Source organism: Salvia hispanica, chromosome 6, assembly GCF_023119035.1.
Source record: "Salvia hispanica cultivar TCC Black 2014 chromosome 6, UniMelb_Shisp_WGS_1.0, whole genome shotgun sequence".
Taxonomy (NCBI): Eukaryota; Viridiplantae; Streptophyta; class Magnoliopsida; order Lamiales; family Lamiaceae; genus Salvia; species Salvia hispanica.
The window spans coordinates 32,872,997-32,900,432 of record NC_062970.1 but is presented as its reverse complement, the minus strand read 5'-3'; the positions used below and the strand labels follow the sequence as shown (position 1 = coordinate 32,900,432).

Genomic DNA, 27,436 nt, shown 5'->3' with positions numbered 1-27,436 from the left:
TTAATAAGACAAAAATAATTAAGAAAATAAAAATAATAAAATTGGACGGCGGCCACTACGGCGGCGCCCCGAAAACCACCGCCACCGTCCCGTCCTGGCCGCATTCCCGGCGCTCTCTCCCCCGCCGCAGCGACATGATTGTGGTCACTCTCATTAATCATATACTATCATGAGTTCCGATTTGGTTATTGACAACATGCAAAAGGTTGACCAATTGGGTATCATGTCAGAGTTCGTATGCAGTCTGAACACATGTCAAACATGCATATGTAAAGTGTTCAAAATCGCACGCTAATCATGGCACATTGCCGTTTTTGTCTTTATACTCTTCATTGGGAACCAATGCCGTATATCATATTTTTGGACTTAACAATGCCGTTTTTCGATTTATACTTTTGAACCGGAAGTAATGCCATTTATTTTACTAGGGGAGACGAGTTGCTACATAACATAAGTGCTTCCTTTGATGACACAGGGAGTACTTAATATTAGTACTAAATTTTAGGAGATATTATTTTGTGTCGTTTAAAAAAATAAGTTTTTCAAAAAAAAAATATTCATTATGAGATAAATTAAAAAGAAAATAATAATATTTATTATTATTTTCATTAACATTTTGCGGTGAAATGGTAGTATTATCTATCTATAAATAAATGGAGTATTATTGGTGCCTGCTGATAATCTTCTAATGAAAAATATTGACGCCACTGTTAATTGCTGAAATCATTTCTAATTAGTCTAATGTCAAAGTGATTAAATGTGCTGGATACAACATACATTCACATGTATATATTTTAATAAATTTATGTCAAGCTACCTAATAATAATGTGAGCGCCTCTACATCACATCAGGCACAATTATTCTTTTGAATTTCTTTATTCCAATTTATTTTCATTTTTCTTTCTTCGTACGCCTTTGATATTACTATCCGTCCCTCTAAAGAAAACAAGTATGAATTTTTCTTTTAGTTTGTCTCTCTCTAATTTTGGAAATATTAATAATACGGACATCACTCTTCCCTAGCACTATTTTCACTATATTTTCTTATTTTACTAATTGTGTACTACTTAAATTTCATAAGTTACATGTTTTATGGGACGAAAAGAGTATGTTTCCCATTTCTACCGGGACTTAAAAAATGGCATTTAAGTCTCCAATTTTTATTAAAAAAATATTTGTGAAGTGAATGAGATTATTGGTGCATGAAAATAAACAAACATCAATACACGATAACCAAAATACTAGTTGGTTAGACTTCAAAATATAACAAATATGTTAATTATCGATATAATTAACTAAATGAAAAAAATTATAAATTGCAAATATCATACCTACATCATATGCTTAGTTTAACAGATGAATGCGATTTGTCGTGTGACTTAGTCATAAAATCTTGCCAAATAGAAGTGGTCGATCACTCCCATTTGGAAAAAAACAAGCACTAAATAATGAATTAAGTCACACCGTCATTTGATATTAAAATAGACCCGAAATATCCAAACTGCAATAACCGGGTCGGGTCCATCGCCTACTTTTGCGGGACCCGCGGCCAACGTTGATCGGCTTTTTGCGCGTTGGGCTGCAGCGTCACATACGGCGTCCAATGATATCTCGCCACGTAGGAAACTGCCTGGAGAGAGCTGACCCATGTTGTGGTTGCCAGCTAGATGTCGTCTATATGAGCCGGCTTTGGCGGCTCATTATCAGCTCAAGCCGCTGACCTATCTAAGTAGCATTAATAAATATTTTACTACAGCAGTACAATTATTTTAAGTGTAGTTTGTACGAAATTACCTACTATCGTGCAATTGGCAATGTCCGGTTAATGTATTTCAATATTTAGATTAGGTAATTACAGTAGTATTTAATTTTATTTAAGACCCTTTCAAATGTCTCTAATCTTATTTAAGACCCTTTCAACTTAATAGTACTTATTCAAGGGGACACTTTCAAATAAATAGACTAATTTTTAATTTCTGTAATAAGATCTTTTAAAAAATTTACCCTAACCTAAATCCAAAGAACTAAACCAGTTGAGATTATTTAATCTTCTATCAAAATTGGGTCAAAATCATGAATACTTTAGCAATCAACTATTATTATTATTGGGATTGTTATTAACTTATTATGAAGATTTGCTAAAACCATACGTGTGCTATCAATTGCATGCACATGTTATTTAATTTCAACTTATATTTGAATTTCGATATCTTATTAATGTTATGCTTTGGCATGCGAAGTGACTTTATTATGATTATTTATTGGATACTGATCTTGATGATCTTGCCAATGATATTATTGAAAGTCGAAAGATAAACATGAACTAAATCATTTAAGAGTTAGTAGTTAGATAAGCTTCCCTCGTATTCCATAGATGAAGCTTCTTTTTTGCCTCCTATTAATGTATATGAATATATTAGTTACAAATTTAGTTATTTAAATGACTTAAAACGAAATAAGATAGTTAAAAATAAAATATACTACCTCCGTCCCTGAAAATTTGATGCAGTTTATTATTTCGGTCCGTCCCTGAAAATTTGATACACTTCACTTTTACCATTTTTGGTAGTGAACCTCATATTCCACTAACTCATTCTTACTCACATTTTATTATAAAACTAATACTTTAAAAGTAGGACACACATCCCACCAACTTTTGCAACTCACTTTCCATTACATTTCTTAAAACTCGTGTCGGGTCAAAGTGTATAGCAAATTTTGAGGGACGGAGGTAGTACTATATACGGAGTATATATTAAACTTTAATAATATGAAAATAATAAAGAACGTAAAAAATAGTGAAAGATAGAAGAAATATGATTTTTGTCAATTAAATTTATAATTTTTATTTCTATAATTAGTATTCCTCCTTTTTCGTTTATTCCATAAAAATATGAGCATTTCCATTTATGGAGAGTTATCTCAATTTGTTATCTATATACATAAAGTTATATACTCCCTCCGTCCCAAAAAAGTTGAGTCGTATTTCTTTTTAGTCCGTCCCAATAAAGTTGAGTCATTTCCTTTTTTATCAAAAGACAAAACATCTAATTACTCCTTTTTTTATTCCATCATTTACGTTAGAGCATCCGCAATGGTCTGCTAGCGACCGGCTAGCCGATTCGTCGCGCTAGCCGATCGGCTAGCCGAACCATTGCAATCGGCAAACACAAAATCGGCGAGCGGATCGGCGTGGGCTGGCCGATCGCTCGTCGCTGGCCGAAGCGCTGGCCGGTCCGCTAGCCGCCATTGTGGCGGCCCGATCGGCCTTTTTGATTTATTTTTTTTTAAATATCATATATAAACGCGATTTTCGTTTCATTTTCATTTGCATCACTTGTTTTAACGAGTTTTCTCTCTCTCTAACTTTCTGTACAAGAGCATCATCGAGCGATGAGTAACGCGGGTGGTAGCGGTAGTGGTAGTGGTGGGGATCCTGAGGAGTACGAACGGAGGATGAACGAGGCTATGGAGGCCTACATGAACCGCGGGATGGAGCGGTACATGCGTATGGTGGAACAGCAGGCGATACCTCGCCCTCCACGAGTTGTCCACCACCGAGCGGTGATTGATCGGGATCACGTAGCTGCACATCAGCGGCTGTACGGGGACTACTTTGCAGAGTACCCGCGGTTTCCCGCCAACATGTTCCGGCGGCGTTTTAGAATGCGCAGGAGTTGTTTATGCGCATCGTTGGGGCATTGGCCGACCGCCTCAAGGAATTTGCCAACATGCGCCAAGTGGATGCTCATATTCAACTCCAAAAGGATATAATTGAAGAGTTGTGGGCACGGAGGATTGCACGGCGATAGTTTTTTTTTCTTTATTATGCATGTAATTTTTTTTTATCTATGTAACTTTTTTAAATGCAATTAATGAATTTTCCCGTATATGTGTCGTAAATTTAATTTCGTATTTTAATCGTAATTTTAATTCCGTAAATGTAGTATATTTTGAATTGTTTTTTATTGCGGCTGGCCTATGGCCGGCCTAAATCTGATGTGGCATGTGGTTTTTTAGTGTTGCTGACGTGGCAGGGGAGAGAATGGCTGGCCTATGGGCTGGCCTAAGCACCATTGCGGATGCTCTTACTCTCACTTATCTTTCCTACTTTTTTCATCTCTTCTATTTATTTAATATAAATTCTTAACCTCCATGCCCAAAAATTTTGTCTCAACTTTTATGGGGCGGAGGGAGTACAACTTATATCACGATTAAAATACTAATAATGTGGTCACTACTACTCCTCTCCTCTTCTTTCTTACTTTACCAATTTTGTCTTAATTCCCGTATCATATCATATGCTTATATTTTTATGGGACGGAAATTTAATTTAAGAATTTCATAGTATTTTTTATTTTAATTTTATGTAATAAATTTCACGCACTCTATTTATATCTTTATAATTTATAAAAGTAAATTAATTCACATTGAATTTGTCTCTACACGTGCTTATAGTTTGATAGTTTCTATTATCCATAATTTAATTATTTTCGCTTTCCATCTGTTCCTCTCAGATCCCTCCTATTGCTAATGCGGTTATGTCACATCGAGACAATATTAACATAAAAAAAAACTGAATAATTATTAATCAGAAATTTGGCTCCTCCATCGGTAAATTCTTGGCTTCTCTACTCATTTCAGGTACCCAAACTATAGGAAAATATTATACCGGATACTAAAGAGAAATAGAGAAAATATCATACATTCAAGATTACCCTAATTTTATGAAAGTCCAAAAATACCCTCCAAACCCAAAAGTTTCAATTTATATTATTTTATTTCTTTAAATTGTTTAATTTTTTTAAATTCTTAATTTTCGAAACTTTAGGTCGAACCTCAGTCAAAAAATATTCGCATGCTCTTCACTCATCTATCATCTAATTTTAAAGATATATTGTTAATATTATTTTTATTTTATAAAATATTAGTGATCGTAGCTCAATTAATTGTAACGTGCAGTAAATTAAAATTTAATACTATATAATATATCAATGAGTAAAGGCCAAACTTGGTCCTGAAGATATGATCCTTTTACGTTTTTGGTCCTAAACATTATCTTTTGAATTTTTTGGTCCTAAACATGTGGAAATTTGATCATTTTGGTCCTCCGTCAACATTTCTGTTAAAAACTAACGGTCAACGAATTTAATCCCGATTTTGACCAAATTAAATTTTTAATTCTGATTTTTTACTCCCTAATTATTTTAATAAATATTTATTTAAAATCATCTAAATTATGGCCGACGAAGCCAAAGCAACGCCGCCTTCTCCGCCGGAAACCTCTCCCCCTCCAACCACGTCCTCTACTCCAACCGTGGAAGGCGGCGGTAGTGCCACCGCCGCCGCGGGAGGCGGAGGGGGGGGTTTCCGAATAGGTTTAGCAATTTTGTAAGAATTTCTGCTTAGATGCTTGAGATAGACATCTTTGTTGCTGGCTGAGTTGCTGCTTCCACTGTTAGTGTAAGATGCGGAAGAAGCTGAATCGTCGCCGATAAATCCTCCTTTTTCCACCTCCTTCTTCGCAACAGCATAAACACTCAATTTCTCTCTCTCTATTTGAAGAATTTGCGAGGAATCTGTGTCGCTAAATGCGAAATTAATATCGCAGAGAAAATTAGGTTTAGTGTTCTTTGAAATTAATGATGCAGGATGTTCAAAAAAGCCCCAATAATATGAATTGTATTTGAAGGATCAGAGTATTGTGCAGGCGCTTGGGTCGTGCTCCAGATAGATTGTGGAGTCAGAGATGAGGGAGATTTTGTAAGGTGTCGAGGGTGAGGAAGGTTTTGGGAGGGAGAAGGAGGAGTCGCAGTGGAGAAGAAGAGCAATTCTATTTTTCTAATATTATTTATTTCTGATTTTAAATGAATATTTATTAAAATAATTAGGGAATTAATTAGGGAGTAAAAAATCAGAATTAAAAGTTTAATTTGGTCAAAATCAGGATTAAACCCGTTAATCGTTAGTTTTTAATGGAAATGTTGACGGAGGACCAAAATGATTAAATTTCCATATATTCAGGACAAAAAAATCTAAAAGATAATGTTTAGGACCAAAAACGTAAAATGGTCATATGTTTGGGACCAATTTTGGCATTTACTATGTATTAGTACTAAATGAGTTAACAGTTTTGATTTTAAGAGATTCATAATTCTAATTTTAATTCTTTACTTTTTTAAATTTAGAATTACTCTATGTTATACATGCTTCTTTCGTGATTAGTATTTTTTATCCCTTGGAGTTTAGTTGGAAGAAAGTGGTTTCACACTCAACGATATAAAGATTAAGGCAACAAAGTCATAGTACTGCGAAATTAATGAAGCTAGTTCATTTCTTGTAATGGTAAAAGGAATTTTATTGTCTATATTGGGCTTCATGCCTTCCTATTAAGCAATATTCAAGGCTAGTTCATTTCTTGTAATGGTAAAACCCTTCCTATTAAGCAATATTCAAGGCTAGTTCATTTCTTGTAATGGTAAAAGGAATTTTATTGTCTATATGTGGCTTCATGCCTTCCTATTAAGCAATATTCAAGAAGCACCGAGAGCATCTCCATCCGTGTTCTTAAATAAGAGCATGAAGGTGGGTCCGGACCCACTTTTACTTTCTATTTTTAGGTAAGAGCACAACACCCACATCCATGCTCTTTCGCAAGGACAAACCCAAGGGTCTCACCATTCTATTATTCAATTTAAATACTTCAATTACTAAAACATTTCTACAATATACAAATACATAATTAAATCCTAAAAAATAAAAATTACATAATTAAAATCCTAAAATATAAAAATACATAATTAAAATCCTAGAAAATAAAAAAATACATAATTAAAATCCTACAAATTAAAAATTACATGATTAAAGTGGGGGTATTTATATATGAAAATGTGAGTTTTGGGGGAAAAAAATTGAAAAATAAATTAAAAGTGTGTAGAAAACAGATACTCCCTCCGTCCCACTTTAGGAGTCCCGGTTTACCATTTTTGGATGTCCCATTTTAGGAGTCTCGGTTGGAATATTCCATAAATGGTATTAGGCCTCACATTCCACCAACTTTTTTACACTCACATTTTATTGTAAAACTAATATAAAAAAGTAGGACTCACATTCCATTATATTTTTTCGCCAACTTTCCTTTACAGTTCTTAATATCCGTGCCGAACTCAACCGGGACTCCTAAAGTGAGACAGAGGGAGTATAATTTATTGGGAAGTGGGAAAATATTTTTTTTTAAAATAATTTTTTTAATTAATTTCGATTTTTTAAAAAAAAAAGAAAAAAACAAAATTGCCAACGGCTATGTCGTTGCCCCATCGCAGTCCGCCACGTAAGCCTGCTCAGCGGCACAGACATGCTCTTATTTAAGAGTACTACCTTGTTGCTGGCACGGATGGACAACGTGCAGCTGCGAGCAACGGCGTCCTTGCCAGTGGCACGGACGGCGTCCGTCGGCAAGGACGACGCAGCATGCTCTAAGAAAGTTATTTTTATTCTTTATATTTGTGGTAGTATATTGTTAAGATTGCATTAAGTGTGAATGATGTGGTTTTATAGCAAAGCATTATTCAACTTCGGAAATGGTGTTAAAGTTAAGTTACCTTTTTCAAATATGGCCATTGTGCATTAATGTGAATTATGAAACTTATCCCCTACAAAATCTTATTAATGTGAGCAAATCCAATTGAGAATTGCAATGACTCAATGTCTGAATGCATCGTTTTCTTTTTAGTTCAAAAATTAAAAGTTTTTTCCCCCTACTATTGACATAGTTGCAATAATTAAAAGTCATTTCCCCCTATTATTCATATAGTTGCATAATCCAAAGCCCATTCTGTTTCATATTATATCCTAACTCTATCATTTAATCATTTTCCTTTTTTTTTCTGGCCACAACTCTTAGAGTACGTTAGGTACCTTGCTTATACAATAACTTAAATTTATATTTCAATTTAATTAACATTCACGTTGTGAAATTAAAGCAAATAATAAATAATAAAAGTATTTTATTAAATTCATAAAAATTATATTCCCTCCATCGCCAAAGAATATGCATTTTTATGGACATGGATTTAATGCACAATTGGTAAAGTAATAAAAAGATGGAAAGAAAAAAAACTAATTAAAGTATTGTTAGTGTGAATGTAAATATTGTATTTGCATTGAGAATATTCATCACACACTTCACAATATATACAAGGATTTCTAAACTAAACAAGGAAAAAGATAAATCAAGGATGGATACAATCGCTTGATATAAAGACTATTAATAATACAATTAGAGACTTAAATCATTGCATTATTTTATGCTATCATCCTCCCTCAAGCAAGACGTCGGATGATGTCCAACGCGTAGCTTGTCTCTGAAAAATTCAAATAAAGGACGATGGAGAGCTTTCGTGAAAATGTCTGCAACCTGTAAGTCTGATGATACGAATTGAGTCTCTAGCTGACCATTGGAAACAAGCTCCCTAACAAAATGGAAGTCAATATCAATGTGCTTAGCACGTTTATGAGAACTCGGATTCTGACTGAGAAAGATAGCACTATTATTATCTGAATAAAGAGTCGGGCAAGAAGACAGCTGGACTTGAAGCTCACAAAGAAGTTGGAGCACACACACCATTTCAGAAGCTGTATTTGCAAGAGCTCGATACTCGGATTCACAGCTAGAGTGAGAGACCGTGGGTTGTTTCTTGGCAATCCAAGATACTAGATTTATCGCCAAGGAAAATAGAATAGCCATAAGTAGATCGTCTAGTTTCAACACAACGAGCCCAATCGGCATCAAAATATGCAACCAGAGAAAACGAAGAGCTACGTGTAAAACTTAAGCCAAAGGCTGGAGTGTGTTTTACATAGCGAAGGATTCGTTTTACCGCTTGAAAATGAGCAACGGTAGGATGTTGAAGATGCTGACTAACAAGATTTACTGCAAAAGATAAATCAGGACGAGTAATTGTCAGGTACTGCAGCGATCCAACTAATGACCGATATAAAGTAGGATCCTCAAATGGCTGACCGTCCGTTGAAAGTTGGCAACCTGCAACCAAGGGTGTAGAGACAGGTTTTGACTCTTCAAGAGATGCTCGCTGAAGAATATCACGAGCATATTTAGCCTGATTTAAGAAAATACCAGAAGAAGTGTAAGTGACTTCAAGACCCAAAAAATAACTAAGTTTTCCAAGGTCAGTGATGGCAAATTCTTGATGAAGGCGAGAGATGAAAGATTTCAAGTCATCATAAGAATTTCCTTTCAGAATTATATCATCAACATAAACCAAGAGATATATAGTGGATGAGCCACGATTATAGATGAACAGTGAGGGATCAGAACGACTACATAAAAATCCAACGTGTACAAGAAAATCACTAAGTCGTTGATACCACGCAAGAGGAGCTTGCTTTAGACCATATATCGCCTTTTTAAGACAATATACATGATTTGGAAATTGAGGATCCACAAAGGCAGGGGGTTGTTCCATATATACTGGCTTGGATAGAACGTCGTTCAGGAAGGTATTTTGGACATCCAACTGATGTAGAGGCCAATTATTGGAAACAACAATGGATAACACTACTCGAATTGTAGAAGCACGAACAACTGGCCTGAAAGTATGACAATAATCAAAACCCGGAAGTTGTGTGAAGCCTTGTGCAACAAGATGAGCTTTATAGTGATCAAGAGAGCCATCCGCCTTGAATTTCGTTCGAAAAACCTACTTGGATCCCACAACATTTACATCTTTAGGACGAGGAATAAGATCCCATTCATGGCAGAATGTTCCTACTTTAGAGCTTCAACCCATTCTGGTCTTTTTAAGGCAGACTTGATTCCATGAGGTGTAATCACCGTAATGAGAGCCTGAAATAAACGAGTACATGCATAATTTGGTATGTACTTTGGCTTGATGATACCTGCTCGTGCTCGAGTTTGCACAGGATGAGTAGAAGATACTCTTGGTGGAGGGACAATTGGATTCATCTCAATTGGTGGAGGAACATGTGGATTCATCTCAATTGGTGGACCGGGCTCAATGATAGGATCGAGAGCTGACTCATTAACATGTTGATCGTTGATATCGGGCTCTTCTTGGTTGGGTTGTGACTGTCTCGTGTGGAATAGCAGGCAGCTCATAAGTGTTGATAGTAGGCTCATCTTGGTTGGTGTGTGACTGTAATCTAGAAAGTAGAGTTGAATCAGGATTTACATTTGGGAGCTGCAATTTCAATGGACCATCCAATCGCATTGGTTCAGTAAATTCCGAGATAGGAAGAAATTGAGAGTTGTACCTGTCAGGGGACTTAGAGAATGGAAAAGATGACTCATCAAATTTAGCATGACGAGATATATAGATGCGGAAAGTAGAAGGATCGTAGCACCGAAATCCTTTGTGCGAGCTATTGTAACCCAAAAAAATACAAGCTCTACTCCGTGGCTCAAACTTATTTGTAGTGTAGTCTCTCAGACATGGATAAACCCTACAGCCAAACGGATGAAAGTGTGCAAAGTTTGGAACAGTTGAGAATAATAACTCAAAGGGTGATTTTTCATCTAACACCTTCGAGGGCAAACGATTTATAACATATACGGCAGTACTAAAGGCTTCCATCCAAAATTTCATAGGAGTAAAGGAATGAAATAACATTATAAGACCTGTTTCAGTAAAGGAATGAAATAACATTGTAAGACCCGTTTCAGTAACGTGCCTATGTTTACGTTCCACTCATCCATTCTGTGCAGGAGTATATGGAGATGAAAATATATGGTGTATGCCCGACTCCTGGAATAACATCTGCACCTTTTTATTGGTAAACTCTGTGCCCCCATCACTGTGAAAAGTTTTAATAGGACTAGACAACTGATTTTCAACAAAAGCCTTAAACTGAAGCAGCACTTCATAGAAATCAGATTTTTGTCTCAATGGATATAGCCATGTAAATCTGGAATAATCATCCACAAAAATGACATAATAGCGAAAACCAGATTCAGAGTTAGCCGGCGCAGGGCCCCATAAATCACAATGCACAATGTCTAAAATAGAAGACGATCGTTTTTCATCACGAACAAAAGGTAATCGATGACTTTTAGCTTTCTCACAAGCGTCACAAATCATTGGTTTGGGTAACAAAGCACTAATAGATATGCTCCCAATTTTATGTAAAAAAGAAATTACATCAAATGCAACATGACCAAGTCGAGAGTGCCACAGTTCAAAAGATGCTTTAGGCGTACGAGCTGCAACCAGAGCTGACTTAGTATCATCCAACACGTACAGACCATCCCTACAACTGCCTTGAGCCAGAAGGTGTTGATTTTCCCGATGCTGAATTTTGAAGCAATTATCGGTAAAAACCACATCAATAGGTAAATCAGTAGTTAATTTGCTCACTGAAAGCAAGTTTTTAGTGAGTCCGGGAACAACTAACACCTCAGACAGATGAATAGAATTATTCAAATAACAAGTGCCAATATGAGAGATAGGTAATAAGACACCATTACCGACTACAACTGAATCTGAACATGTGTATGATGTAGATGAGTGGAGTTGTGCTGGAGTAGGAGTCATGTGCGCTCATGCACCCGTGTCTAAGTACCAGTCAGAGATAGGAGGATCAGAGGCAATACTCGATGCGGAGAAAGCCTCAGCAATGTTGGTCACAGGTGTGGCAGTAGCAATCTCACGATTGAATCGATCGGGACAAACGTTGGCATAATGGCCGGTTATCCTGCATATTTGACAGTGAGGCTGGCGCTTTTGGCTAAAACCACCACGACCACTCTTTTTCGGACCTGAACCGCGACCACGAGACATTTGGTTATTAGAAGACCGAGAGTATGTGTGTGCGGTGAAAGTAGCTGGGGACGACATGTTTGGTTCAAGTGTTTGTTGAAACATGTCCCAAGCTTCAACATTGTTGAGAAGATCAGAAAATGATGGTAATGGGGACATAGCCATTTGAGTTGCTGAAAAGCTAGAGAAGTCAGAGCCAAGTCCTTTCATAAATAGATGGATTTTGTCTGTTTCATCAACGGATCGCCCAATTGCAGATAATTGATCGCAAACGAGTTTGAAATCTTGTCCAAATTCAAAGACCGAGAGACCTCCTTTCTTGATGGACTGAAGTTGTCCTTTAAGACGGAGTTCTCGAGCCTTAGATTGATGACTAAAAGTGTGCTCTAGTGCGAGCCAAACAGCGTGAGCGGTGGTGCAGCCGATCACCACGGACATTGCTTCCTCAGACAAGAAAGTGAATATGAGACTGACAACTCTCTGATCATCAACACGCCAAGATTGGTATGCCGAATTTGGTGTTGAGTTTCCATCAGCGACCACGTCAGTTGGTGGTGCTGGACGTGATCCATCAATTAGGCTAATAAGCCCTTGACCAATGAGAAGTGGGTAGATTTGGCTTCTCCACAACAAGTAGTTTGTTGATGATAATTTAATAGTGAGCATATGGATCAAAGTACCATATGGCAATGTATCAGAAGAGGGGTTTGAAAAAGAAGCCATGGCTTAAGGCCTATGAACTGCTGCAGAGAAGGTAGAGCGAGAAGAGATTTGGGTTTCAGTATCCTAGGCTGATACCATGTGAATGTAAATATTGTATTTGCATTGAGAATATTCATCACACACTTCACAATATATACAAGGATTTCTAAACTAAACAAGAAAAAAGATAAATTAAGGATTGATACAATCCCTTGATAGAAGGCTATTAATAATACAATCAGAGACATAAATCATTGCATTATTTTATGCTATCAGTTAGTGAAGAATGAGTCCCAACTCAATAGAGATAAGAATTTTTCGAAATTAGAAAGTGCATACTCTTGTGTGACAGACTAAAAAGGAAAGAGTGCATATTCTTGTGGGATGGAGAGAGTATTAATTTGAATTTTTAAAAAATAAAATTTCTTAACCTATCGTCTCTCTTACGCAATGCGCACTCCAATCGGTGTCAGAACCCTTTCGAGCTAGCCCAATCTCTCATCTCACAACACCCCCCTCCCTCTCCCCTTACAATGGCGGCGGGTGTAGCAGCCTACACCCTTCCGAATGGTCCGGAACAATTATAAACCATCGGTTGCAGATAGCTCTATAAACCGAATGACTTCAGGTGGTTAAAAGGTAACAAACTTAAATTTAAGTTATGTGCTTTAAGTCGAATTATACAACACAAAAAATATTTTTTATCTGATCGAGAGACGACAGAGAGTTCTTAGTGGCATCTTTATTAATTAATTTAATATGTGGCCGAGTTCTTGGGGGCATCTTGATGCCATCAAGTCAAATTATGTGATCGAGAGATGATCGAGAGTTTTCGGTGGCATCTCTTGGTTCATCCGCACGTTCGGTGCAGGCGCTCGATGGCTAGGAGATGGATGCATGTGATGGGCGTCAAATGGCATGTGAGACAACCACATGCACTATGGTAATGCGCGGCAGAGTGAGTCAACGGTGGTGGTCCAGTCTCCTCTCGGAACGAATTATAACATCTGTATTAACGAGATTATTACAAATATTGGGGGATATATTAGGATATTTTTATACTAATTTATTCAAATATTAATGATAGATTTTGTTAATATTTTACCCATAATATTCTTCTATTTTTAAATTTATTTATTTTTATATTTTATATGTTTATTTATTTTAAAAAGTCTAATTGTTTACACGAGTAAATATATTTCTATAATATTTAGAACAATTTTGAATTTTGAATTTAAGGTGATTCTCTGACTTACTATTCTTCTACCAACTTGGTGAATTAAAATATGACTTGTTTACCATTTTATCTTATTTCCTTGTAATATAATGAACAATTATAATGGATATATATTCAACATATTTCAAAATCAACTAAGTATAACAAGAAATTCGATCAAATCATTACAATTTAAATTCATAATATAATTTGTAGATGAATAATATATATGTGCTTAATACATATTCATATTTTATTTAGGGCTATTTGAATCTGTCCCTAGTTCTACTTGAATTTTAATATACTATTTATTTTTTATTAAATATTTAATTTTGTCATCTCTATTTCTATAAAGTACTCGATTAATAGATTATATGTAATGTAAGAGTAATTGTAATATTAATGTTACTCTATTTTTTGTTACACGTATACTACTACTACTACTACTACTATTATGTAAAAGAGGATAATTGTATAATTTATCCCTTTTTATGTTTATTTTATCCATATTTTAGTTATAACACATTAGATATTTTACTGAAGAACTCTCCAATATAGACATTATCAATGTAAGTTTAAAAAAAATTAATTAATCTCCATTTTTGTTGAAGGAAGTTGGAACTTGGGAAGTTTTAGACTATTGTTATATTGTTTATATAGGAGCATAAAAAAAACGGTACTCCGTCTTGACAATTTGGTATTTGGATTGAACAGTTTCAATGCAATTTGATATTCCTATTTGTTAGTATTAGATTTTCAGATTTTTATATTTTTAATATAATTTCAGATTGGATGTCGTAATTCAGATTTTTCATTTTCGATAATAAGGTATATAAATTTAATTTTCATCGAATATCATATTTTCGGAGTGATTCAGATTAGGCAAAAATCCAATCCAAAATCTAATCTAACCTCCTGTATCCAAGTCAAATCAATACTTATCACAACAATTGCAGTCAATTGAAAAAATAAAAGCCTTAAATTATTTCCAATAAAAGAATGTATTTCTATTAGTAGAGATAATAAGACAATTAGATAGCACTAGCCCAACGCATAATTTGTCTAGCGTAAAGAGATTTTTCTTACACCCAACTTAAAATGAATTATTCCATTTTGTTGATTTAGTAACCAAAATATGATCGTATTTTTAAAATCCAATGTGTAGGAATATATGTGAAAATGTTGAGAACGGCGCAGAAGCCGTGACTGAAGCCGGAGTGGGACACATATAAAAAGAAAACAGAAAAGAAAATGCTGGAGCGCGTTCATTTTACAACAACCCAGTTATTTAATTAAAAAATTCAATTAGATGATGCTCATTGAATTTAATTTAATTTGATTGTATAAAATAAAACATAAAATTAATGAAGTAAAACAACGCATCTCCAACATTAAAAAGGTTACCAGAACGTGCTTCCTTCTTCAATGAAACAATAGAGAATCATTTCGACAACACAACTCTCTCTCTCTCTCTCTACTTCGTCTCTTCCAGCGCAGAGTGAGGAGAGAGATTATTGCTCTGCTTCACGTTTACCGAGGAAGTTGTCAGTGAAAAGCAGCGGCACGATCAATTTTCCGGCGACCAACTACCGCCGGCAATGTGGAAGCTCAGCCCCTTGTGTTTTCTCCTGCTTTGCGCATTGGTTTCTGCTCAGGGATCTGGAAACCGCTCCTCTCTGTGGCAGACGCTTAGCGGTAACAAAGATCTCCTTTTTCTTTGCTTAGCTTTACCTTTGCTCCTTTCTTCTCAATTGCTCTTTTTTCGTATGGAAATGTGAAAATCTTGGTTAACTGTTAATTGGACTATGCATGTTTGTATTATATATGTGCATTTCAGTCCTTGTTTTAGAACTGCTAATTGCTCTTGATTTTTGGTTTAATTTGTTGATTCATTCATTCAATAGGAAAATTTGAATGAGAATGGTTTAACTAAGAAATAAGATGTTTTATGCCTTCCGAACTGCTAATAAAAGATGAAGTTGTAAAATTTTGCCAATACAGGAAAGATCTCGTATTTCTATAGTAGAGAGAGTTATGATCCTTGTGGTGTTAAGTGGATGTCTGTCTTGTACAGTTTTTAGTAAATCATAAAGACGTGCTTATGTAAAACACTCTTGGTGTTACAAAAAATGCTCAGTATGGTCAAGACTTACTTTCAGTTATCTGATTTGCAGGAAACCAGCCTTTGGTGATAGCAAGGGGTGGATTTTCAGGGATATTACCCGACTCGAGCTTGAACGCCTATGGTTTTGCAGTGCAGACTGGCTTGCCAGATACGATTGTGTGGTGTGATCTTCAGCTTACTAAGGATGGAGTAGGAATTTGCTTTCCAGATATCAAGCTAGATAATGCTTCCGACATTGATATAGTGTATCCAAAGGGGCGCAAGACCTATCTTGTCAATGGTGTCTCGACTCAAGGATGGTTTTCTGTGGATTTCACCCTTAAGGATCTAGAACCCGTGAATCGTAAGTTGGATCATCTTTAATTTGGAAGCCGAAAACGGTTTTGCTTTATCCTTTGACTTAAAAAGATTTTGGTTCTCATCACATTTAGTAGTACTTTCTATGCATCACTTACAAATAATCTCTCAATGTTATTGTGTTATGATTACATATTTTAGTTATGCCTCCATAGTTCTTGTTCTGGAAGTTAGAATCAGTAGTTGCTGCAACGTCGCTGACTGTCTTTTGTTCTTGAAACAGTTAAACAGAGGATATATTCTCGGTCTCCCAATTATGATACTTCTCAGAATATAATTCTTACTGTTGATGATGTGGTCACAAACATAAAACCACCTGGATTGTGGTTAAGCGTACCGGTACGAACAAACTCCTGTTGATCATGTTGAATCGCTGTAAGCTATTACTTGATTTTCCCTGACCAGTCCTTTTTTTTTTCTCCATGTGCAGCATGATGCATTCTTCACCCAACATAACCAGAGTATGCGGAACTTTGTTGTTTCTGCATCCAGACGCTTCGCTATTAGTTATATTTCATCACCAGAGATTGGCTTCTTGAGGAATATTGCATCAAGGTTTAGAACAACTAAGCTTGTCTTCCAATTTCTGGAGCCTGATCAAGTGGAGCCCACAACAAACCAAACTTATGGTTCACTTCTGACGAATCTTACATTAGTTAAAACATTTGCTGCTGGGATTATTGTTCCCAAAACCTACATAATACCTGTGGACAGCAGCTTATATTTACAGCAAGCCAAATCACTTGTTAATGATGCTCATGCAGCAGGTCTAGAAGTTTTTGGATATAATTTTGTAAATGATGCTACATTACCATATAATTACAGCTATGATCCTGTGGCTGAGTATCTGTCCTTCATTGACAATGGAAAATTTTCTCTCGATGGTGTAATCTCTGACTTCCCAATGACTGCATCAGCAACTATCGGTGAGTAAGATCTTTCGTACTTATATTTTCTATGAAAATGGGCATTGGAATAGCCTGTTAAAGATCCTGCTACAAACTTGTCACTTTTCGGTTCACCTTTTTACTTTTGCAATAGAGCATTAACACTTTCCTATAGATGCTTACATGATGCTAATTAATCTGTTAATCTATTGCAGATTGCTATGCCCACATGAGCAAAAACGATTCTGTCAAAGGTAAGAAGAATTCTTATCATGAATTTTCTTTGTAGTATGATGTTGCCAAGTTCGAGAGGTTAGATGCTGACGTGTCCCTATTTCTCCCATGAATGCAGCAAATGTTTTGGTTATCTCAAACGAGGGAGCGAGTGGAGACTATCCTGGTTGTACTGATAAGGCATATGAAAAGGCTGTATCAGATGGTGCGGATATACTTGATTGCCCTGTTCAAATAACCAATGACGGAATACCTTTTTGCTTGGGATCCATCAACCTCAGGGATAGAACAACTGTTTCTCAATCCGACTTCATCAACAGGGCAACAGATAATCCAGAACTTCGCATAGAAAAAGGAATTTACGCCTATAATCTCACATGGAGCGAAATTAAGACCTTACAACGTAAGTGTTATACTAAAATTTATTCTTACTCCACACCTAATAATATAGCCAAGACTACGAAAAAGGACACGAAAATCTATCATCCCCTTTTCATAATCAATACCCATCATTTTGTGAAACCAAAGTTTTTTTCCTAAAGAGTGAAGATATCAGCTTTGAGAACTTGATTATATTCACGAGTCCTAGACTGGTGGAGCTCAAAGTTAACAGATACAGTCTTCATTTAGCATCCGTATTGTTGTTGCATATTTGCTTATTTGACTGTTGAAGACTAGGTATTTTCTGTATTTACTAATAACATGTTATTTTTGTTTGAATACAGCTGCTATTTACAACCCATATACGAAATATACATTGTTCCGGAATCCAAAATTCAAAAATGCTGGGAACTTCATGCAGTTATCTGACTTTTTGACGGTTGCAAATACATCTGCAGTCAGTGGTGTCATAATCAGCATTGAGGTGAGTTAAAATCATATTCTTCAATGATGTGTATATGCTTAAATTTACATATATACACCCCCATTCATGCAGCATGCTTCTGATTTGATTGATCTTGATCACCAAATGTTTTTTGGAAATTACATTCCACATATTTGTTTAGTATTGGACTATAGTGACTAGCAACTAGCAAAGACTTCATAAACCACTCTATTAAAGGTGAATGATGAACATGGTATCTATCGTATTTGTCCATGCAGAACGCTGCGTATCTGGCTGCAAGCCAAGGTTTAGGTGTGACCGACGTGGTCTTGGATACACTAAGCAAAGCCGGGATCAATAAAAAGGTTATGATAAGATCCAGTGACAGTGCCGTACTGTCAAAGTTTAAGAGCAGCAGTAACTATGAGCTTGTTTACCTGGTTGACGACGATGTCGGTGATATCTTGAACTCGACCATTTCAGAGATAAAGAAATTCGCTAGCTCTGTGGTCCTCTCCAAAGAATCTGTCTATCCCACTGACATGCTCTTCACCACCCACGTCACAACCGTAGTTCAAAAACTTCAAGCCTTCAATCTTTCAGTTTATGTGCATCTTTTCCAAAATGAGTACGTGTCTCAGCCATGGGACTTCTTCTCTGATCCATATACGGAGATTAACTCTCACGTCAGTAGCTATTTAATCAACGGTGTCATAACCGACTTCCCTGCAACTGCTGCAAAATACAAAAGTGAGTCTGTTTCTAAACGTAGAGGTTTCCGTTGTGCTTGCTTACACATCTAACTATCCCCCTCTTTTCTTATCGGCATACAGGAAACCGGTGTTTAGGGTATGAAGATGCCCCGCCATACATGTTACCAGCCCCGGCTGGCGGCCTTCTTTCAATTATGGAGAAGCGAAGTCAGCCTCCGGCAGAGGCTCCGAATCCCACTCTTACGGATGAGAGTGTGATCGAGCCTCCTCTGCCCCCAGTCAGGGCACCGACTAATGGCAGTGGCACGACAGCACCGGGCCCTGTTGCACCAAACGGGCAGCCTACGCTGGTGGGAAGCGCCATCCTCAGTGGCATTTCTGTTTTTCTGGCAGCTCTTGTGTTATGCTGATGTTGATAGCTAAATATGTTGGCCACCATTTTGTGATGTTTATATATTCTTGGTTGTTTTTATGACTTACATACATTTTGAGCTTGAGGAATTGCCTTCTTGTAGGTATTTTCATTTTTTTTTTCGAGATGCTATTTTTTCACAATAAATATTTTATCAGGATCGCTGTTCTTTTCGAATCACGACATGAACAAATACTATAATTTGCTATACCATTACTAACTAGTGTTCCTTCTGCGTTAAATAGCTGCATAACGAATAACAATAAAAATGATAAAAGAAAATTTAATTTGGAAATTTTATAAATCGACTAATAAATGATGACTTAAATGAAACACATGGTATACTAGTAATATCTAGTAAGTTGGGGATCTTTGACTAATAACCTATTGCAAACACTTGACTTACATTTAATTCTGATTTTATAGTGTTGTACCAAAATAGAGATTTTAGGCTTGGTAGTATTTTGTGAGTTTTTAGTGGAGAATTAGTGTATCCGAGGTGTGAACATATGATTTGGTAGAATGTTAGTTAAAATTAAGGGTGTGAGGAGAGAGAAAGAGAGAGCATGAAAGAGAGTCTGAAAAAATTAGTGGTGGCTCTTTTGGCACTCAACTCCATCTCTCTCTACCTCTTCTTCTCCTTCCTCCCCGACCACCGCTCACCCTTCAACTCCTCCACCGCATTGCTCTATTCGCCCGTTAAACCCTGGCCGATTTTGCCCTCCTACCTCCCCTGGTCCCACAATCCCAACACCAGATCCAACTCTTGCGAAGCCTTTTTCGGCAACGGATTCACTAAGGGAGGAGGACAGGTCCTTCTCGGCAGCGGGGCCGGAGGAGGGTGGTTCCGATGCTACTACAGCGAGACCTTGAAGACCTCGGTATGCGAAGGGGGCAGAATTCGGATGATCCCTGACAAAATCGACGTGTCTCATGGGGGAGAAATATTGGAGAGCGTGATTGGGAGAAACGAAAGCCAGGAGGTGCCTGATTTTGAAGATGGGGCGTTTCAGATTGAGGTGGCGGACACATCCCAAAATGGGAAACACATGGTGGATGAGGGGTTTTTGGATAAATTTTTTCAGAAAGGTGAAATTGTTAGACATACTGTGCGCGACTTGATCCGTTCCACTCGGTTAGTTCATGCCCATGAATTTGTTTGCTCTAAGGTTGGTGTTGGAATTGTAGATACTTTTCATTTTTTAGTTTTGAATCTATTTATTTAGATGTGATTTAGGTGAGATTTTGGATTGAGTTGCTTAATTATGATTGATTGGCAACGAATCTTTGAAATGTATTGTGTGTGAGGTTTTCAGTGTACAGTAAGCTAGTATAAATCTGTATGAGATCTATAAGTTCTGAATTTTAAACCTAATCTATGTTTTGATGATCGAGTTTGTAGTAAAGCATTAAAGAGACATGTATTTGAGAATAATTTGATTAGCTAAAAATTGAAGTTGCTGGTTATACTGCTTCCAGTTGTAACTGCATGATGTGGTTTCTATATATTTTCTTTTTGTCTGAAGTGTATTCATGGAAATTTAAACATTTGTATGATGTTTTCTTCTTATTGTTGCAGTGGATTGAAGAGCCAGCAATTTTAGTTACTCGATTTGAATATGCAAACTTGTTTCACACAGTTACTGAGTGGTACAGTGCTTATGTGGCCTCCAGGGTCACTGGCTTGCCTAATCGACCTCATTTGGTGTTTGTAGATGGTCACTGTGAGGTATGCTGCCTTGACTTGATATAGCTTTTTACCCACTTGTAGAACATTAGCAAATGGCCGCACTCTGAATAATAACCAGGTCGATTATTGAGGTCAGTGAACACCTGGTTATTATTCACAGTGTCCCCTAAAATCTAGTTAATCTGGCATATCACTTATGATACTTGGTGATCTTATTAATGTAAGGAAAAACAATCCTGTCTACCGTTATACAAAAGACATGCCAATCTTGTGAAGTATGAGCTGTAGTAGTTCAAATTTTATTAAGGTCAGGTGAACACCTATGCCTCTTGAATGGATGGTCTTTTGATCATGGAAGTTGGATCGAATGTTGTGTAAATGAATTGATCATTGCACGTGTTGAACTTGCTAATGAAGTAAAAATGACAAGAAAAATCACAGAGGATCAGTAGCACAGGGAAGCACTTCCATGTTGTCATTGTGGTTAAAAGTAGGTCATGTATATTATGTGTTCATACAACAATTTATTATCGTGGATCATGTGTGTGATACAAAAAATGTGATTTGGGTGGTTTAGGTTCTTTACCATTTTATGACATTATCAGGGTCCCTTACAAGAAACATGGGCGGCATTATTTTCAAGCCTTACATATGCCAAGAATTTCACTGGCCCAGTTTGTTTTCGACATGCCATTCTTGCCCCATTAGGGTATGAAACTGCTCTTTTTAAGGGAATCACTCAGACTATAGACTGTTCTGGAGCTTCTGCACATGATCTGTTGCACAATCCTAATGATAACAAGACTGCTCGGTTGTCAGAGTTTGGTGAGATGATAAGAGCTGCTTTTGGTTTTCCAGTAGATAGACACCATATCCCCGAGCCAAACTCTGCCCACAATATCCTCTTTGTGCGACGTGAAGATTATTTGGCGCATCCTCGTCATGATGGTAAGGTAGAATCAAGGCTCAGCAACGAACAAGAAGTGTTTGATTCCATAAATATCTGGGCATCAAATCATTCCAAGTGTAGATTAAATGTTGTGAATGGACTGTTTGCGCACATGCCCATGAAAGAGCAGGTTCGAGCCATCCAAGATGCTTCGGTTATTGTTGGTGCTCATGGAGCTGGTCTCACTCATATAGTATATGCTACCCCAAAAACAGTGATCCTAGAGATAATTAGCAGTGATTACAGGCGGGGCCATTTTCAGCTGATAGCACAGTGGAAAGGTTTGGGGTACCATGCCATTTTTCTATCTGGAACACATGCTCGAACTCCACGAGTAATTTACAAACTGAGCAACATTTTGAGTGGCCTTGGATGCTGAAAGTGAAAGGCGAATGTTTCTCTGATTTTATTGAAGAAGTGATTAAGAGGTTTTGACTCTACTACTAATGCAGCAGTGCTCCTAACCATTGATTTCAGGCTAAGAGGTTTCTTTGGAGATATTTTGTTGGACATACAAAACACATTTGGCAATGATCGTCCAGTTTTGTTTCTGAGGAATCACAAATGATGATACTCTCTTTGTAGCCAGCAGGAAGGCATTTACCCTGGATTCAAACTGATGAATGCTTGACCAGCTCGCGGTGAATACCTATTATCTTTTAGCTCTTCAAATCTTCTTCCTATTGTTGGAATCGGATCCCTGGACTGATTGCTGCCACTTACACTACTGTGAAATACCAGTTTAATTTACTGAATCAGGCTGATTTGTCAATCTCAATACTGTCTCGTTGATTGTTCTCACCTTTTACTCTTTCATGTGTTTCTGGGTTGAAAGGTTGAAGGTTAAGAAGCTTGAGGGTTGAAAGTATATACCAGCAATTAAATTTTCCTTGAGTTTGTGTAAAATGATTCATGGAGGCGATAATGAAGCGAGCAATTCAGAAGCCATGTCAAAAAATTTCAAGTCCAACAATGCTTCTATACTAGAGTCACACTTAACGTAGCAGCTATAAATTCCCATGATAAAGTAGTACTCCATAACAGTACAACGATTCCTATTTCTCACACGTAATCATATCAATCTTTTCGAATTAGTCCTTAATTCACAACGTACCGGAAGTTAAACTATGAAGCATATGGTTCTTCAGTGTCGACATTTATCAATTTTCTTATCCTTTGTCTCCTTGGTTTTCTGGTTAAGTTTCTCATTATAAGCCTTAAAAATATACAAATAAACGAAGAAGAACGAGTATCAAATAAGATAACTCCTTCAGAAAGCTACACAGCCTTACAATCACAAAAGATTTAAGTTGAATGCTTCAAAAAAAGATGATGAGGCAAAGCACATGATTCACGGCCAAAATATCAAAAATAAAAAGATAACCAAAAATGCTCTCCGTCAAAACTAAGTTGATACTGTGAACGAGAAACAATGTCTTGACAAATTTGTTCAGAACATGTAAAATCTGAGGATAATTTTGGACTGAAAAATTTTAGTTTATCATTACAAAACTCAAGCGGTGCTTGCACCTTTTCCCTTCTTCTTCTGAAGTTTCTTCATGTAAAACTCCAGCTCCTTGCCCTCCAAGATATAACTGAAACAACAAACGTTCAATAGATGAAGGTAAAACAAACAATTCATAGAGAGCAGGAGCATGTATCAGTTGCAGAATTCAGAATAACATGTAGCACTCCAGTGACATGCAAATCGAACGCATTAGAAAGAATAACTCAACAAAAAAAGATCTAAACTGACTAGTGCAAGATTATAGTAATTTGTTAACTGACGCAACTAATAAGATGTAATATGAAGCACCAAACCAACATTCTACTGCACACAATAAATCAAGCATTTTAATTCGCCTTAAGAAACTTATAAATCCAGAAACAAATAAACATGATTATAGGATGGGGTCATTAGAATTAGTATTAGAGTTAAGAGATTGACTCCACAGTGAAAACCTGCAGACGTATTTTGGCTTTATCCCTGGGGTCTCACCCCAGAATGAGCATTTGAAACTAAGGGGCATTGCTGTGCTTCATATGTTAATATGGGAAAATGCATAGCAGAATACATACCCATCACATCGCCCACACTGTCCTGGGCGAGAGGCAATTGCAGCTAACAGGCGGCCGCCGCCAAATTGTTCCTCGATATGTTGGTCGATCTTACGGTCCTGCTGACGTTTTTCTAGTTTCCTCTGGACATGTTTACTCTTCTTTGCCTCTTCCACCACAGTAGTCTCAGTTTCCTTTAGTCCATTGAAAATAATAGAAAAAAATTACTCGACATAAAGTTAACATGATCTGGAAACAATTATTAGTATTACAGAAATTAAAAAAGTGAAAGGATAAAATGTTCATCTTAAACGACCGTATCAAGTTCTAGATCATGAAGAAAACTACAGCCGACTAAATGGGTACAAGACCAGGAGAAGCTATAGAACACAATTTGGTTGTGTTAAACCTAGGGACTACAGTTGAGGTAGACTAAATATCAGAGAAATCATAATTCAAATGATAAAAGGTCAGGACCTCAGTCAATCAATTCCATCCTGACCACCTTATCAAATTATTTGAAATTCAGAAGTGTAATACTTACTTTTCATTGCAGCAGTCCTATACATCTAATTATCTGCTATTGTTTTTAAAGTTTCATACTCAAGAAAATAGTAATAATGCAATTCCTAATTCATACATCCCACTATTCCTTTCTTCACGGGTAGCCAAAGGCTCAGCACACTGGTGTATCTGCAGTATGCAGCACAATGTAGACTGACTAAAGCAATAGAATAAAAACAACTTGAAACTGAAATACGTGGACAAAGAAAACAGAAGTCTACCTCTCCTTCCTTCTTTGCAGCTGTCTTCTTCTTGCGACCAATTTCAACTCCATAATGTTGAAGATACCACTGCTTGAATGGTGCAGCATCGACTTGAACAATAGCACCCTTCACCAAAGTCTGGGTCCTGACCAGCTCATTGTTGGATGCATTGTACACGACATCAAGAATACGGGTCTTTCTGGTCACAGCCTCACTCCCCCAGGAGTAATTTCCAGTGTCAAGTCTCAACGCACGCCACTTCACATTGCCTCCACGAACCCTGACCCTACGAACTGTCTTGTTACTGGACAACTTAGTGTTTGCTGGCTGTCTTCCCAGCTCATACCTAATAATTACAGATAACAACACCAACAAATTAAACAGTATTACAATCAAAAGGTACCAAAGTATGTATAGTTCTGAATTAAATATGCAAGACTATTTCAGCAGAAATAGCAGTAATAAATTCAATGAGTATAGACCTATATTAAGAAATTAAAAAAAAAAAATTAAATTTTCTCTACATATTAACTTAAATAAAACGGATTCGTAATCTAATTTGCAGAAGATCTAATTTGCAGAAGACCTATTTAGCAGTAAAGAAAGCAGATTTGAACGAAGAGAATAAATTAAATAGCAGAAAAATTACTTTCGCTTCTTCCTCCATGCCTTCTTCTTGCCTCCAGTGGCACGCCTCTTGTGCATAGAATCCCGAGAAATACCTGAACACAAGCAACATTAGTGTCATAAAATCTCAATCGCTTTATTCCAAACAGACAACATCATCTCCATGAGTTTGTGCGGACAAGCTACGCATCAGAAGATATGAACATAAGAAGCAGATTTTACCCATGATTGCTGGTGGATGAGCTCAGCTGTGTCCTTCGTAGTGCAGGCCGCCGTAGGCAGATATGTAGCTCCGCTCTTCTGAAACCCTAATTACGATTACAACTTATATATAATAATCCTGGGCCCTCGAATTGGGCTTTCCATACATCACACTTTATTTGATCCAAAGTCCAGTATCCTGGCCCGTGTGCTGATTATAAATAAATTAATAATAATATTGCCGCTACTATAGAGTCTCATTCCTTTTTCTTCTGAGAGATGATTATTATTATTATTATTATTATTATTATTATTATTATTATTATTATTATTTTATACTACTGTATATTTGAAGAGCAACAGGAGGAACTAGGAAAAGATTGTGTTTGTAATATTTTTTATTTATTTATAGATTGGTAATGTTTCATTTTTTACGAAGTTTTAAAATTTCTTATGATAAAAAATGGGTTTTAAAAGTATTGTTTTACGCTGAACTTTACACACAAAAATGTTAAGTTATAAAGTTAAGTTGTAATTTTATGGAATATATATCTTCCTTTTATAATTGGGATAGAATCAATCATCATGAAGTCATGGTATATCCATATTTACATCGTTTTAATGATAATGTTAGTACACAAAATGCTATACAACATTTACACTCTATATGAAATGGATTGTTTTCCTATTTAAAGGTATGTTTGATGGTTATGTACTTATGTTTCGCTAGAATAATGACATTTCTTATAGTTCTATACTAGTTTAGCTATGAGTTAAAATGTCAAATTATCACTTGGCTCGTACTCCTAGTATTTTTTGGCCCGTCTTATTTTTCATGTTTTGATGTGTTAAATATACCATCTAAATAGATGGTTTAGTTCATTAATATTGAAAATCCAATCATGATAGTTATCTCAAATTACTTTATGGGCCTCAAACTTTTCATCCTCCTATATTGCCTGAAATTTACTTGGTGTACATTTGAACGATTACAATCAAAACTGAAAACAAAACCTAATATAGCGTTAAAATATTTATTTTATTTATTTAGCATACCTATTAATAATGCCAACTTATTCACATAAAATTAAACAACTTATCTTATTTATTAAATAATAGGACAAATCTCAATTCAAGTACCAAAGTAGTATATCTAATTATAATTTCATCATGTAGGTAGAGTGCTCGTTCAGTGTTTATTAATCGGGCATAAATGAGATCAAATTATCAGAAAGTCGTCGGTTCGGTGTTCATTAATTACTATGCATAGGGCTGGAGAAAAATACCGAAAAAATGATATATCGCTCGTATCGTATTGAAAAATATCGAAAAATTATCGAATTTTCGATATATCGTAATTTTTGATACGATACGATATCGTATCGTAAGTTTTCGATACGATAACGATATGAATTTACTCATATCGCGATATATCGTTTTATATCGAAAATACGATATATATCGATATTTTATTTTCGATATATATCAATATTTAACGATATATCGAATTTCGGTACGATATATCGAAATATCGATACGATAACGATATGAAATTTTTTTATATCGGAAGTTCGATATATCGAAACTTTCGATATGATAACGATATGAAATTTTTTCATATCGATATTTTCGATACGATACACGATATATCGTATCGACCCACCCCTATCTATGCATGGCCCTAGTTTGTAGCCGCGGCCCGCACAATACACCTTGACTTTAGGGTGAAATAATTCAGGCGGAGCACTTGACTATAGTTCATGCGATGAAGACCCATGTGTTTTGTCGGCCAAATATGGATCACCAAACACACACATATATTTACAGCTTGGTGAGACCGCCCTGATACAATTAAGTCAACAAATATTTATGCATT

At 36.3% G+C, this 27,436-nt stretch overlaps 3 protein-coding genes across 3 annotated transcripts; 2 read left to right on the top strand and 1 right to left on the bottom strand.

The window, feature by feature from the left end:
* The first annotated feature begins 15,114 nt into the window (after nucleotides 1-15,114).
* Nucleotides 15,115-19,393, top strand: LOC125195915 (glycerophosphodiester phosphodiesterase GDPDL4-like). The gene is made up of 9 exons (XM_048094202.1): nucleotides 15,115-15,409; nucleotides 15,889-16,182; nucleotides 16,420-16,535; nucleotides 16,627-17,122; nucleotides 17,299-17,337; nucleotides 17,436-17,720; nucleotides 18,043-18,182; nucleotides 18,422-18,893; nucleotides 18,977-19,393. Exons 1-9 carry the CDS (start codon nucleotides 15,313-15,315, stop codon nucleotides 19,264-19,266), a joined length of 2,229 nt encoding a protein of 742 aa, XP_047950159.1. The 5' UTR covers nucleotides 15,115-15,312; the 3' UTR covers nucleotides 19,267-19,393.
* A 331-nt stretch (nucleotides 19,394-19,724) lies between these two features.
* LOC125195916 (beta-1,2-xylosyltransferase-like) lies at nucleotides 19,725-22,685 on the top strand. Its single transcript, XM_048094203.1, has 3 exons — nucleotides 19,725-20,437; nucleotides 20,848-20,997; nucleotides 21,564-22,685. The coding sequence occupies exons 1-3, from the start codon at nucleotides 19,835-19,837 to the stop codon at nucleotides 22,284-22,286; spliced, it is 1,476 nt and encodes a 491-aa protein (XP_047950160.1). The 5' UTR covers nucleotides 19,725-19,834; the 3' UTR covers nucleotides 22,287-22,685.
* A 612-nt stretch (nucleotides 22,686-23,297) lies between these two features.
* LOC125195917 (40S ribosomal protein S8-like) lies at nucleotides 23,298-25,695 on the bottom strand. Its single transcript, XM_048094204.1, has 5 exons — nucleotides 25,582-25,695; nucleotides 25,382-25,454; nucleotides 24,751-25,078; nucleotides 23,987-24,159; nucleotides 23,298-23,502 (listed from the first exon to the last, which is right to left on the bottom strand). Exons 1-5 carry the CDS (start codon nucleotides 25,583-25,585, stop codon nucleotides 23,421-23,423), a joined length of 660 nt encoding a protein of 219 aa, XP_047950161.1. The 5' UTR covers nucleotides 25,586-25,695; the 3' UTR covers nucleotides 23,298-23,420.
* Between the last annotated feature and the right edge of the window lie 1,741 nt (nucleotides 25,696-27,436).

Coding starts and splice junctions, on each gene's coding strand:
- LOC125195917 (XM_048094204.1), bottom strand. Junction 24,160..24,750: donor CTGCAAAGAAGGAAGGAGAG/GTAGACTTCTGT, acceptor AATGGACTAAAG/GAAACTGAGACTACTGTGGT. Junction 23,503..23,986: donor CAGTGTGGGCGATGTGATGG/GTATGTATTCTG, acceptor TTGTTGTTTCAG/TTATATCTTGGAGGGCAAGG.
- LOC125195916 (XM_048094203.1), top strand. CDS start 19,835: ATGAAAGAGAGTCTGAAAAAATTAGTGGTGGCTCTTTTGGCACTCAAC. Junction 20,438..20,847: donor ATGAATTTGTTTGCTCTAAG/GTTGGTGTTGGA, acceptor TTATTGTTGCAG/TGGATTGAAGAGCCAGCAAT. Junction 20,998..21,563: donor TTGTAGATGGTCACTGTGAG/GTATGCTGCCTT, acceptor TGACATTATCAG/GGTCCCTTACAAGAAACATG.
- LOC125195915 (XM_048094202.1), top strand. CDS start 15,313: ATGTGGAAGCTCAGCCCCTTGTGTTTTCTCCTGCTTTGCGCATTGGTT. Junction 15,410..15,888: donor TCTGTGGCAGACGCTTAGCG/GTAACAAAGATC, acceptor TCTGATTTGCAG/GAAACCAGCCTTTGGTGATA. Junction 16,536..16,626: donor GATTGTGGTTAAGCGTACCG/GTACGAACAAAC, acceptor CTCCATGTGCAG/CATGATGCATTCTTCACCCA.